General features: G+C 44.6%; 3 protein-coding genes across 3 annotated transcripts; 2 read left to right on the forward strand and 1 right to left on the reverse strand.

Annotated features, from left to right (window-relative positions):
• Positions 1-481: 481 nt before the first annotated feature.
• Positions 482-1,593, forward strand: LOC134368286 (thymosin beta-15A). The gene is made up of 2 exons (XM_063084836.1): positions 482-581; positions 1,556-1,593. The coding sequence occupies exons 1-2, from the start codon at positions 482-484 to the stop codon at positions 1,591-1,593; spliced, it is 138 nt and encodes a 45-aa protein (XP_062940906.1).
• A 4,669-nt stretch (positions 1,594-6,262) lies between these two features.
• On the reverse strand, positions 6,263-6,694 carry LOC134368288 (histone H2B-like). Its single transcript, XM_063084838.1, has one exon. The coding sequence runs from the start codon at positions 6,692-6,694 to the stop codon at positions 6,263-6,265; it is 432 nt and encodes a 143-aa protein (XP_062940908.1).
• Positions 6,695-12,184: 5,490 nt separating this feature from the next.
• LOC134368289 (histone H2A-Bbd type 2/3-like) lies at positions 12,185-12,644 on the forward strand. Its single transcript, XM_063084839.1, has 2 exons — positions 12,185-12,229; positions 12,348-12,644. Exons 1-2 carry the CDS (start codon positions 12,185-12,187, stop codon positions 12,642-12,644), a joined length of 342 nt encoding a protein of 113 aa, XP_062940909.1.
• Positions 12,645-12,817: the final 173 nt, after the last annotated feature.

Below are 12,817 nucleotides of genomic sequence, written 5' to 3' on the forward strand. Positions count from 1 at the left end.
CCTCCAAGAAAAATGCCGTCGCCACCCCACCCCCCCCACCACCCGGTAATTGAACAGACAGCGAAGATTCTTAGATAGTGCTGTCATCTATTAGAAAATCATTGACTGGTTGAACCAAGTTTTTATTATATTCTTCGACCCCTAATTGTTCCTGTGCTTCTCTTACCTCCATTGTACCTTTGCTGTGATTTTAAAAGAGTCGGACATGTTGGCTCCGGGTTTCTAGAGCGTCTTGGTTTCTAGTGTATCCTGATCTAAGGGCATTTTCTGCTTATCAGAATAGGGGTATTGAAGTGAATTTCAAAGTAATGAAAATAGAATTCTTCTAAGATGCGCTGGTGTTTTCCTGTGGAAGATCAGTAGGTAAAATATACATGACTATTACGTTTGAACATTTATGACTGTTACTACTTTGTCTGACGATAGTTCTGCCAGGGAAGTTTCTTAAAAGAAATTGTTTTCGGTCTTTCTTTTAGTCAAGATGAGTGATAAGCCAGACTTGTCGGAGGTGGAGAAGTTTGACAAGTCAAAACTGAAGAAAACTCATACCGAGGAAAAAAATACTCTTCCCTCAAAGGAAAGTAAGTCATGGAGGGTTTCTAGCTGAGACAGACAATGGTGAAAGTTGGTATCTTCAGTGAATAAACCTATCTTCTAGTAATTTTTACTATCGAGGAAGTAATTATTAGAGTACCATTTTATTTTATGCAGCCATGACAACTATCAAAGAGTTGTCTCCTTCTTTGGATTGTATAAATGGTTCGCACATGATAGGCCCTAGTAGTAATGGGGAAGTAAAAACCACTTCCCTGTTGGAAAATTACTAAAACACACATTGAAACCAATCTTAAACATTGGACTTAGCACTAGAAAAACCTTACTTCTGTCTACTTTTAGTTATTTGGCATTTTTCTGCATCTAGAAATTTGAGTCCATTATCTCATGCCTAAAGAACCATGCCAGCTCTGCGGTCTGGGCCTTCTCCAATCTGGTGACAAGATAGGGATGCAGAACGAGTTTCGATCTTGGGTGCACTTGAGGCTCCCAGACTTAAGGGATCAGTTTTGCCCTCCAGAGTAACAGACAGCTGGAGAAACTCCAAGCATATTCACAACAGCTGAGGGGCATTTTCTGTCATGTGTGCGTTATTTGAGAGTTCCGAAATTAGTGAAAATTATCTCAAAGTGTATAACTTCCAAATGGTATCGTCAGAGATAAACGTGAGCAAAATGCTTCACTTCCTCCTCGGTCTCAAATAATCTATCGAAAAACTGTCAACAACACAAATCTGCCTCTCGAATGAAAGCAAAAACCAAAAAAACTGCAATTGAAGTAGATTCTAATGAATGTTCGAGTGGTAAACATGCACACACGTGCACACATGCACCCCGCTGTGAGCATTTGTGGTTAGTGCCTTAGCATTCTCAATTAAAAGCATGTATGGCAGCCTTCCATGACTTACCTAAAGCTGTTTTGTAAGAAACTGAATTAAATCTTAGGAAAATACTCTTAGTGATATATATTTTTTTTGTTTCGTGTTTTTTTTTCCCCTCAGCGATCCAGCAGGAGAAACAGTGTGCTCAGACATCGTAAAACGGGATCTCCTCCCAAGAGGAAATTTCAACATTGCCCGAGAGCCTTGGTTTTATGCTTGTTTTTTGCAAACCGTTGTGTTTGTAGCGATTTTAGGCATCTTCTGCTGTCCTCTCATTTCTATTCCCTGGCTAAAAGGTCAGGTGGAACCAAAGTTTCCTGAAGTGTGCTTTCAAACTTGCCGTTGGTGTGTAAATTCCAGATGGCAGATGTTGCGAATAATCTCACCAGTGTTGACCCTTGTGTGTGTAGCCCTTTCACCCCCAGCAGGATAAGCCAGGTTTAACCTTCTGCAATGGGTGCCTCCATTGCTTCATTATCTTCATGAAGTTGCATGCTTCTGCAACTTCTCACAGTTTGTTTTTATTTCCAATGTAGTAATGAAATAATAAATACAGTCATTATCTGGCGGCTCTCGACTTCATTTCTTCTAAGGAAGGAAAAGTACACAAGGGTACCCTTTTTCGCCAAACAAAACGGTTGAAGGAAAACCTCTTCAGCAGTGGACTAAGCCCCTTATCTCAGAGTGAAGAAAGACAAACACAGGGTCTGAAGTGACCCACTCAAGCTGAATAAGAACTGAAATTCAAGCTGGGCTGTCTTGCCTTCTGGAAAGTGTTTTCCGACTGAATGGGAGGGGGCACCTAAGCTTGGGGTTGGATGGAAAGGGCGCGGGAGGCACTTGTTAACACGCACTGTACTGAGCACATCACATCTTCAGTTGAGCGTCAACTCAGATATCTGATGCCCACTGATGACCTGTAACACTGAACCTCTGATCTGGTTCTTCTACTGAACAGAATTTACTGTCTCCTGAAGCAAGCATTTTTGGTTTCATGGTGAGCATAAGTGCTGTGGACCGTATGGTGTTCCCCCACCCCCACCACACCAAATTCATATTTTGAAGGTCTACCCCTCAATGCGACTCTACCTGGAGATAGACTTTTTAGGAAGTCATTAAGGTTAAATGAGGCTACAAGGGCTGGGCCCCTCTGTGATCTATTACTATAGGTATCTTCCCACCATAAGGGATTATACCGTCCATACCTATTTGCAACCTCAACTATTATCTTACCTCCCTCTTTCTAGGGGCTCACATCCTTAAATACTCACTGGGGTTACAGAAAGTGGAAGGTGTTTTCTCTGCTCTAGCACAAATTTCCACAAGCAAAACAGTAGGTGGGTCAACTAAGGTAAAGTGTGGTTGAGGTGACACAATCTCAGAGCTTAGGGTAACCAGAAGATTTGAGCCCTGGAGGTCACCATGTTGGTCATCACTACCTTACCATCTGCCTGAAGCAATTGCCCAGTAGAGTCACTCAGTCCCTTACACTGACATGCTGCTTACACGCTTCCCTGCCTGCCTGTAACTTCTATGCCATAATCCTAGGAGAGCATGCTGGAGACCCATACAGCGTGGTTAATCCATCCTCCAGTATTTGAAGTCAGCTGTTGTTTTCCTGCCCCCATACGTCCAAGTCTTCTCCAGCTGACCTTTTCAGAGCATTTGGACCCAAGTTACACAGATGGGGACCCATAACGGTTGCACTTTAGATGGACGGACACAAGTTTAGCCATTATCAGGTCCCTGGATCCCGATTCTGTCATCCAGCCCATTTGCTCTCCTTTCAGTTTGCCATTTGCAGCTTGATAAAGATGCTGTACGTCCACGACAGACTCAGTAACGTGTGCATTAGCACACTAATCCAGCTCAAGATTAGGCCCATTTCAGATGCCTAAAGGAAAGCATGTCAGGTGAGCTGGGGATGGGACGAAAACTCCCAGTTTTTAGTTGCACCTGGTAACCGTCATTTTTTTCTTAAAGGATTGATTCCTCCCAGGGCAGTGTAAATGATAAACTGAGTGGGAGCAAGTGAGAGGTATGTGGTGGGAGGGGAAGTCACATAGTTTCTAAGTGAACGCTCCTACAGAAATAAGACGGGAAGAACGATTGCTCACTGGAAGTAGTTTTGCCCTGCATTTCTCAAGTAAATCACATGGGCCTAATCTTGTAGTGAGTGACTAGGTTCACTTGTCTTTCCAAGCAGAGGGAGGTTTTTTTCCCAAGCATCCGGGATTGAGGTTTCAGAGCCCTCAATCCATTTATTATTTGCAAAACCAACCATCCGAAGGTCTTCTTGTAGCAGTTACATTTACGGGAAAAAAGAAAAGCCTGGAGTTAAGTGGATTTTCTTATGCATGTCTACATCTTTTGAAAATACCTGGTCCATGCTTTGACACCTGTATCCTGTCAGTGTACATAGGCCGACATGTCCTTAATTGCAAAGAGCAGAAAATGGCAAAAAGCTGGAAAGCCATAATATATATGCTGCAAGTTAATCCAAAGACAAAAATCAGCCAAATCGTATGTCACGACGACTTCATCTTTGCAAAGGGTCAAAAACCTCATTTAGTGTCATCACTTAAAATTCTCAAGAAACTGCACAGGCAAGTGAGTTTTAGGAATGCCCTAGAATGTAACCATCGCATATTCACACCTGAGAAAAATATCTTGCCCTTCGTCTCTCAAATGCATAGGAATATGTTTGAACCTTGCCTTGGGAAGTTTCAACCGGTATGATCTCGGGCAAGTGACAATCTATTGTGGTTCAGTTTCTTCATCCATAGAAATGGAGATGATAACACTGTTTCCTTCAAGGGGATGTGGTGAAAAGTAGTTGAGGTACTCCCCGTCAAGTGCTTAGCACAATGCTGGCACAGTCGCCAAGCACGCCATGTCCGAGGTCACCAAGGCCAAGCTCAGGTTCCCCATGAGCACCTGAGCTGCCTCCCGCCCCCGAGCATCGCCCCCGAAGGCTGTTTTCAGAGCCACCCCAGTCGGCCCGTAAATCCTGGAGCCCTCCGAAGGTGTGCCCGTGGCAGTTTGAGGGCAGGGTTCAGGGGGCGTGCTGCCAATGTGTATTAGTCTTCCTTTTTTTATTTCTTTCTTCCTTATAGTTAAAGTGTACGACACGATGGCTCTGGCTCGTACGCATATACATAGTGAAGAGATTACTACAGTCAAACAAATGACCATCTTCATCACCTTCTACCCTTGTATGCTAAGAGAATCTAAAATCTACTGTCTTGGTAAAGTTTCAGAATCAAACACAACATTATTAACAATAGTCGTCCTGCTGTACTTTGGATCTCCAGACGTATTCATTGGCCCAATTCCTGATTTGTACCCCTTGACCTCCTTGTTCCCATTTGCTCCTCTCCCTGCAGTGGGTAGTTTTCTGGCAGGTGGCAGGTGGCTTGCTGCTGGCTTCCCAGCATTCTTTACTGTGAACTACATTGTCAACACTAATATAACTGTCCTTCATTGTTTTTATTATACATAACGCTCGAGTTTGTATATCATATAATTGGATCGATTTCTGTAATTTATATGTGCACAAGTGTATGGAAGTCCTGTGATTGAATTAAATTACCACAGAATCTTTTGATTTTAAAACATTGCCACATAATCGATTCCCTTTTCCTCTGTTAGGAGTTTTCATTGAAAAGTAAATTTGAAAGCATTTAGAAAAAGTTTTTTTTTACACAGGAGCTCTAATATGTAGTCACCAGTTCTAAAATGTGCTCTCCTTTTCAGCATCTAAGAGTTTTGAATAGATTTATTTTACACTTTACACAGGTTGCATATTTTAAAATATCCCCTATCGGTTAGTTTTCACGATGAAAACCTGGGCTTTTCCACTTTTTGTTCCAGATTCATTGAGGGTTTTAAATAAGGACTGGATGTAGGGGATGGGCAGCCAGGTCCCTTGACGTCCAGGAGCGCCAGTCACCAGTTCGTAGTAACTAGCTGCTAGGAACTAGTTGCTAGTTACTAGTAAAGTAGTGACTTCAGTTTCTAGAAAGCCTAGGAATAAGTACTGTTGTGGAACTCTTGGATTTAATTTTTTCTATGCTGTGTTTTGTTTCCTCACGTGTGTTTCTAATGGGCTAAGTAATAAAGTTAATGTGGAAAAAAAGGTTGACTGGAGTGTTATCGTCCTGTTAATACTCTATTCCGCATATAGATGCTTAGGATGTGTTATTTATTTTAAAGTTTTAATAATATATTTTATTTAATCCAACATAGCAAAATTATAATTTCTATATGTAATGAATATCAACAGTTTGTCAATTACGTAAGCGCTGACTCTTCCCTTCAGTTGGTTTTCTCTGCAAACCGCACCAGGAGGTGCCACATTTTCGTCCATCAACTACTGAAGAAAGTAGTCATGCGTTCTGTTCCCTTCTAGTCCTCAAACCCAGTCGTCCCTTGTCCCACAGACATTTCATCTGTGTCAGTCCCATTTTGTTCCCTGTCTACAATTCCCAACGTCATTTTGGTGCTTTGCTGATGTTTCTACTTGATTTCTGAATTTCCAAACGGAAACCACAAACACCCATAGCGCAGTCATCATTTCCTAATCGTGTTGATTTCTTAAAATCACTTTTCCTTAGAGGATATGTAGGAGATCAGTACTCACGGAAAACTCTAGAAAATTATTTTAGGCCACACAGAACAAAAAGCAACAGAAGAACAGAAAATTTACTCGGATTTTGAGGAAGCCACAAATAGCACGATAAATTAAGTGGTTACAGGTCTTTCGGGTCATCTGAGGCGGCTCTGAAAAGAGCCTTTGGGGGGCCGTGCCCGGGGGCAGGAGGCGGCTCATGTGCTCATGGTGAACCTGAGCACAGCCCTGGTGCCCTCGGTCACGGCATGCTTGCGGAGCTCCCCGGTCAGCAGCAGGTGCACGGCGGCCTGGATGTCCTGTGAGGTGAGGGTGCAGCGCTGGTTGTAACGGGCCAGGCGGCCGGCCTCTTCGGCGAGGCGCTCGAAGAGGTCGCTAATGCACGAGTCCATGACGTTCACGGCCTGCTGGGACAGGCTGAGGCCGTCGTGGACCAGCTTCAGAACCCTGGGGAAATAGGTGGCGAAACTGTCCTCGCCGCGGCGGCCGCGGCGGCAGCGGGTGTGACGGCGGCTGCGGCGGCGATGGCGCCTGGGCTTCTTCTGTTTCAGGGCCGTCGGAGCGCCCTTCTCAGGCGCCTGGGTGCTGACACCTTCCTCCGGAGACGGGGCAGAGGCAGGCTCCGCCATCCCTCAGGCAACCCCCAAGAGCTAGGAGGCACCGACGATGGCGCTGCTGCCAGGCGGGGAGCCCTTTTTATAGTCGCTGCCTTGCCTCACGTCATGCGTGACCTCGACTTCTGACTGGGTGTCAGGGCACACAGGGAGCGCGTGAGTGAGCCTAGCGGAGTGCGCTGGGACTGCACGGTCCTCCTGCTGGCGGTCCCTCCACCAATCACAGTGAGCGTCTGGAGCCCTGCAAGCTGCCTGTCTGGTCCCATACAGAAATTCACAGCAAGAGAACCCACACAGGAAGGCTGTGACACGGCCAGCAGAGGGCTCCTGGACGTGGAGATGTGTCGGTCCACCTCCCGCCTCCGGTTCTGATCGAAACCCTCAATGAATCAGGATAACGGAGTAAAAAACTACCGTTTGTAAAGAGTGAAATCAAACACAACTGGGGTATTTAGACCTACATAAGAAAATTCAGCATTTACCAGGTTTGTAGTCACACTCCTAATGATACTTAGATCCGAAAAAGTACCCTACATTCTAGCATTGCTGAATACATAGAACAGCCCTTGATTGAAAGAGAAAAAAGGTATTGGTCTAATTTTGCAGTAAGTCACCCAAAAGGTAAGAGACAGTCAAGAAATAGTTTAAAATCACGTGCTTTTCAAAAATCGGACAGTTCGAGAAAATTTATTCCTTAAATGTATTTGTGGAAAAATGAACCCCAAATACGGAACCAGTACAGAATGAAGAAGAATTAGAGAAATGGAGGTCATCAAGGAACTTGTCACAGAAAGAAAGAAAGAAAAGAAAGAAAGAAAGAAAGAAAGAAAGAAAGAAAGAAAGAAAGAAAGAAAGAAAGAAAGAAAGAAAGAAAGAAAGAAAGAAAGAAAGAAAGAAAGAAAGAAAGAAAGAAAGAAAGAAAGAAAGAAAGAAAAGACAATAAACAACCATACAGTACAATTCACAGTAAATGAGCCCTCAGGCAAAGAATCACACCCATTCCATCAGGAGCTGCTTCCACCTCAACTCCAAGGCTGAAGAGTCCAGGAAAATTTTGATTGGCTCTCTTGGGAAACCCGGTTCCATGGTGAGCCGGTGGCTATGACTCCGTGGCTACAGGTTCCTCATTGCCTGACTGAGAACAGACTGGGGCTTGAGCTGCTCTGATTGGACCTTCCATCATCCCTATTATGCATAAATGCAAGTCATGAAGGTTTGTGCTTTCTAAACCCAAAGATTATAGACTGGAGAGGAACATAACTGGATAAAACTGAACGAGTTAAAATAGTAACTTCAGTTTCTAGAAAGCCTAGGGATAGGTATTGCTTCTTGAAATTTTCTCCTTAGTTATTTCTGTGATCGGTTGGGTCCTCCTTTGTGTTTCTGTATGTACTCCATAATACTGAGAATGCCAAAAACGTTTGATGCAGGATGTTTGTCCTGCTCCTACTATGTTCCCCATATGGATGCTTACAGTTCGTTATTTATTCTCCATGAGTTTGAGGATTCCAGCACCGGCCAGAAATTTTAAAAAAAACAAATGTATATATAAATATAAATATATATATATATATATATATATATATATATATATATATATATATATATGTATATGTATATATTTGTATGTACACACATATATATTCATTTTTACATGTATACAGACACATATGTATATGTGTATGTGTATATGTGTGTTTGTGTGTGTGTGTATAAATACTATGTGTGTGTGTGTGTGTGTGTGTGTGTGTGTGTGACTGTGGATATATATTTGAGGACTGAAACACAGGAGAGAAATAACTGAGTCAAAAATGTCAAGAAACAATATCTAATCCACCTTCTTTAGAAACTGAAGTTACTAGTTTAATTCATTCAGATTTTACCAATTCTGTTCATTGCCAGGCAATATAATGTGTGTGGAAATATATATACATTTTTTTTTTTTAGAAAGGTAAAACATCATGTTTTGCGTCTATGTGCAATGGGGATGATGGGAGGGACCTGTTGGATGAGGTGTCCCAGGCTGAACCAATTAGAAGCCTCCTGAAATGTTTGGACTTGCAGTTGAGGGGAATTGTGTCATTAAATAGGTCTGAGTCCTTGACTGCTGTTTGTTGTTTTGTTTGAATGGTTTTATGCTTTTAATCATGTTGATTTACAGATATTATATTAGTTTCTAAAGCTGTCGTAAATAAATTCGAGAGTCTCGGTGACTTAAAAAATATATATTTATCATCTCACAGTTCTGGATGCCAAATAGCCCCTCTTCATAAGCACACCAGTCATATTGGGTTAGGACCGACCCTCACGACTTCACTTTAAACACAGTTACCTCTATAGAGACTATCTCCAAAATAGGGTCACCTCCTGAAGTACTGGGGGGTCACAAGGTCAACACAAGAATTTTGAGAGGGTACAATTCAATAAAGAATATTAAGCTTTCTGCCCCTCCAAAAAATTAAGGTACTTCCATGAAAAATACATTCACACCTTCCCTACAGCCCCCAAATCTTAACCCATTGCAGTTCAACTTTAAGTCCAAAATCTCATCTACAAATCTTATATATCTGCTACGGGTGAGACTCCAGTTGTGACTGATGCTGAGGCAGAATTTATCCTTATCCCTGAACCTGCGAAAACAGACAGCAAATTACCAGTTTCCAAAAACAGTAGCGGGACAGGCATAGAATAGACATTACCATTCCAAATGTGAGAAATCAGAAGAAAACTAGAGTTTATGGGCCCTAAGCAGGTTTGCACCATAGTAGGGCTAATTCCATTAGATTTAAGGGATTGAAAACAGTCCTCTTTAATCATTGCTCTGCCCTCTCGACCCTCTGGGATAGCAGCATGAAACTCTCAGCCCTGGGCAGTGGGGACCTCTTCCCCAGCCTGGTTTGTTACAGAAGAGGTGGCACTAGCCATCTAGAATGGAGAAAGCGGCCTCCATCTATGGGATCAAGGAGATGATGGCCTCATCCCCCAGACCTGTGTCCCTGTTCTCAACAAGACTCTGTCTGGATTCTCCTCTTGCCATTGCTGTTTTCTCAGAGTCCTGCTGGAAGAGTGGAATCACCATAGCTTTACTGATGTCTTCCTTGGTTTCCCAGGGTCTGAAAAGTACGTGCAAGTCTGCAGCCACAGGCCGACTGGAAAACAACTTTACATCCACGTAAATACTGTCATCTTGCCCCATAACCACAGTTCAACAGATCACATAACTGTGGGAAAGGAGGGAACCCCAATAAATGCTTACCAAGGAAAAACTGTGTCCTTTTACATTCTTTTACAGCCCATGTGGTTTTAGGTCCCAACATGGCTTTGGTCCTGCTCACTCTAGCGATATTAATGAAATTTGAGAAAGAGAGAAGAAAAGTGGGGTTTGAGGTTCAAGATCCTAAGTGGAATCAAGTGCATCCGTTTACTCACTTCAGGAGGGGCGTGAGGAAAAAGGGCACTTACTGAGTGAACATCTAGGATCCAGTGGTGTGGTTTACTACGTAGACAAGCTACGGGAAGTGCCTTTACTGCTTCAATAACACATTACGAGTACCAATGTAGCTAGAAAAAATATTAAGAAGAGAAAATAACCCACCAATTTTTTTTTAATGGTGGAATAAGCGTTAAGTCAGGTCTTTGCTGAAGAAAGCTGTCATAGCTATATCATATTGCAAAAATAGACTTGAAGTCAACGGAGATTCCTTGAGGATAAAGATAGTCCCCCTGGGATAAAATGTTCAATTCATGTGGGAGGTATTATAAATTTAAGATGACCTATACTGGGTAGGGTAGCTTCAAACTATTTAAGTCAACACTTGACTGAATGACAATAAGGAGTAGCGAAGGTCACCACCAAATATAGACATTTGCAGCCACCTGTAAGCAAGTGGCCGAAACGTAACAAGGACTTAGAAATAAAACACCTACCAAGCTTGCTTGACGAAATGGAGTAATGCGATAATATGAACCCGGAAATTAGAGAATGTGTTTTATCCACCTGATGTATATTTATGCACATAGAACATGTACTCGGCCATCAAGCAAGATTCCAGAAGTATCAAATACATATCACATTCTCTGACTACAGTACATTTAAGAATCAATGACAAACCATGTTGTCAAAACCAAATGTTTGGGATGACACAAATCACTCTAAAGAAATAATGGGCCAAAGGACAAATCATTACAGGGACTGAAAAATATTTATTGATGCGTGAGAATAAAATTTGTGGGGCATGCGTGAGTGCTACTGAGAGAGGATTTTATGGCCCACGTGCTGATTAAAAAGATTAAAAAGAAGGAAGCCTTGATCAGGCATTTTACGGAAGACCAAGCACAAACGATCACAAAGAACAACAAGAAGCACGATTGGAGAGGTGCCACCTCGCTCAAGTCTCCTGGAAAATGCCTACTACAACCACAGTGACATACTATTTCACACCGTCGGAGCAGTGAGAATTAAAAAGGTCAGACCGCATCAAATGTTGGTGACTAGTGGGGACTCACACTCTGGTATTAGGAGGACAAATTGGTCTGACCATCTTGGAGAGCAATCTGGCAATACTAATTAATGCGCAGGATGCACACACTGCTGACAGCAGCAGTTCCATTGCTGGGTACACTACCTAGTGGCCTGAACACAAGGAGACGTGTGTGGGAACATTCTTAGCAGCCCTGTGGTCTGGGTGGGGCCTCTGGAAGATCTGCAGGGACCGAAGAGACAGCTAATGGACCCTGAAGCACTGACCTGGAAGAGGGAGGGATAGCACTAGATGTAGTCTCTCGAAAATGGAAACAGGTGTTCAAACAAAGATTCCTACATGAACGTTCAGAGGTGCCCTATTCTCAATAGCCAAAAGGGGGAAACAACCCAAATGCCCATCAATGGACAAATAGATAAACTAAATGTCGTCCATCCATACCATGGATTATTATTCAGCTGTGAAAAGGAAGGAAGCAAGTACCGATTCACGCTACCACGTAGATGTACCATGAGGAAAACATTACACTATGTGAAAGCCGCCAGACACAGAAGGCCATGCGTTGAGTTCCATGGGAGGGAGAGCTCCACATGGGGGAAACCTCTGTCGACAGAAAGCAGATAAGTGGTTGCCAAGAGCTATTTATTGGGAGCGTGTGTATGTGTGTGCTCGGGGGTGGGGGGACGACGAGCATGGGGAGTGAGTGCTTAACGGGTACAGGGGTTTCTTGGCGGGGTGGTGAAAATGCTTTGGAAGCAGACGGTTGTGATTGTTCCACGACATCACGAATGTACTTGACACCATGTCGTACCCGTCCCCCACCCCTCTTTCTTTATCTTGCCTGCGATGCTCGGGTCCTACAGAAGGCGAGCGCTGCCACAGAGGGAGGGCCCAGGGGCGAGAGCGTGCGGGTGCCTTGCACCTGCCCTGGCCGGCCGTTTGTAGGCCCAGGCCCGCTCCCTCGGGGTCAACTGGAGGGCAGTGACGTCACCAGTGTGCGCGGCCACGAGCCTGTTCCGGACCAATGAGGGGCCGGGTCGCGGTAGCTAGGTTACGGAGTACGGGCCAAGTACCGACATCTTGAGAGGCATCCAGTCGAGCCAGACCTCGCAGATTGATCGGTCGTCTCCAAGGCCCGGCATGCCGAGCAGGAGGACGAGCCGTCCACGGTCGTCCGGTCTCAATAGGTGCCGTGCCGCCGCTCTCGCGCCCACCGAGCCGAGCTGACATTCTCCGTGAGCCACCCGGAGCGCCTCCTGCGGGAGGGCCACTACGCCCAGTGCCCGAGTTCGTGTGCGCCGGTCTTTCTAGGTGCCATCGTCGAGTACGTGACGGCCAAGGTCTTGGAGCTGGCGAGCGACGAGGCCCGGAGGAGCAGCAGGAGATGCATCACCTTGGAGCTGTTGGACGTGGCCGTGCACAGCAACGCGCTGCTCAGTGGCTTCTTCGTGACTACAACCATCTCCCAGGTGGCCCCAGCCTAGCTGTGGACGCCTGGCACCCAGGGGGCCTCACCAGCCCACCGATCCTCGTCTACTCCTGCTAGCCCGGCGCCAGCCCCTTCCGTCACAGCCAGCCGGGACAGCCCTGGCCTGTCTTGTGCCTTTGGCGCCTTGTGTCATTAAAGTGTTTGAAAGTACCCACAGGCTTGCTCTAT

This window comes from Cynocephalus volans, chromosome X (genome assembly GCF_027409185.1).
Source record: "Cynocephalus volans isolate mCynVol1 chromosome X, mCynVol1.pri, whole genome shotgun sequence".
Lineage (NCBI taxonomy): Eukaryota > Metazoa > Chordata > Mammalia > Dermoptera > Cynocephalidae > Cynocephalus > Cynocephalus volans.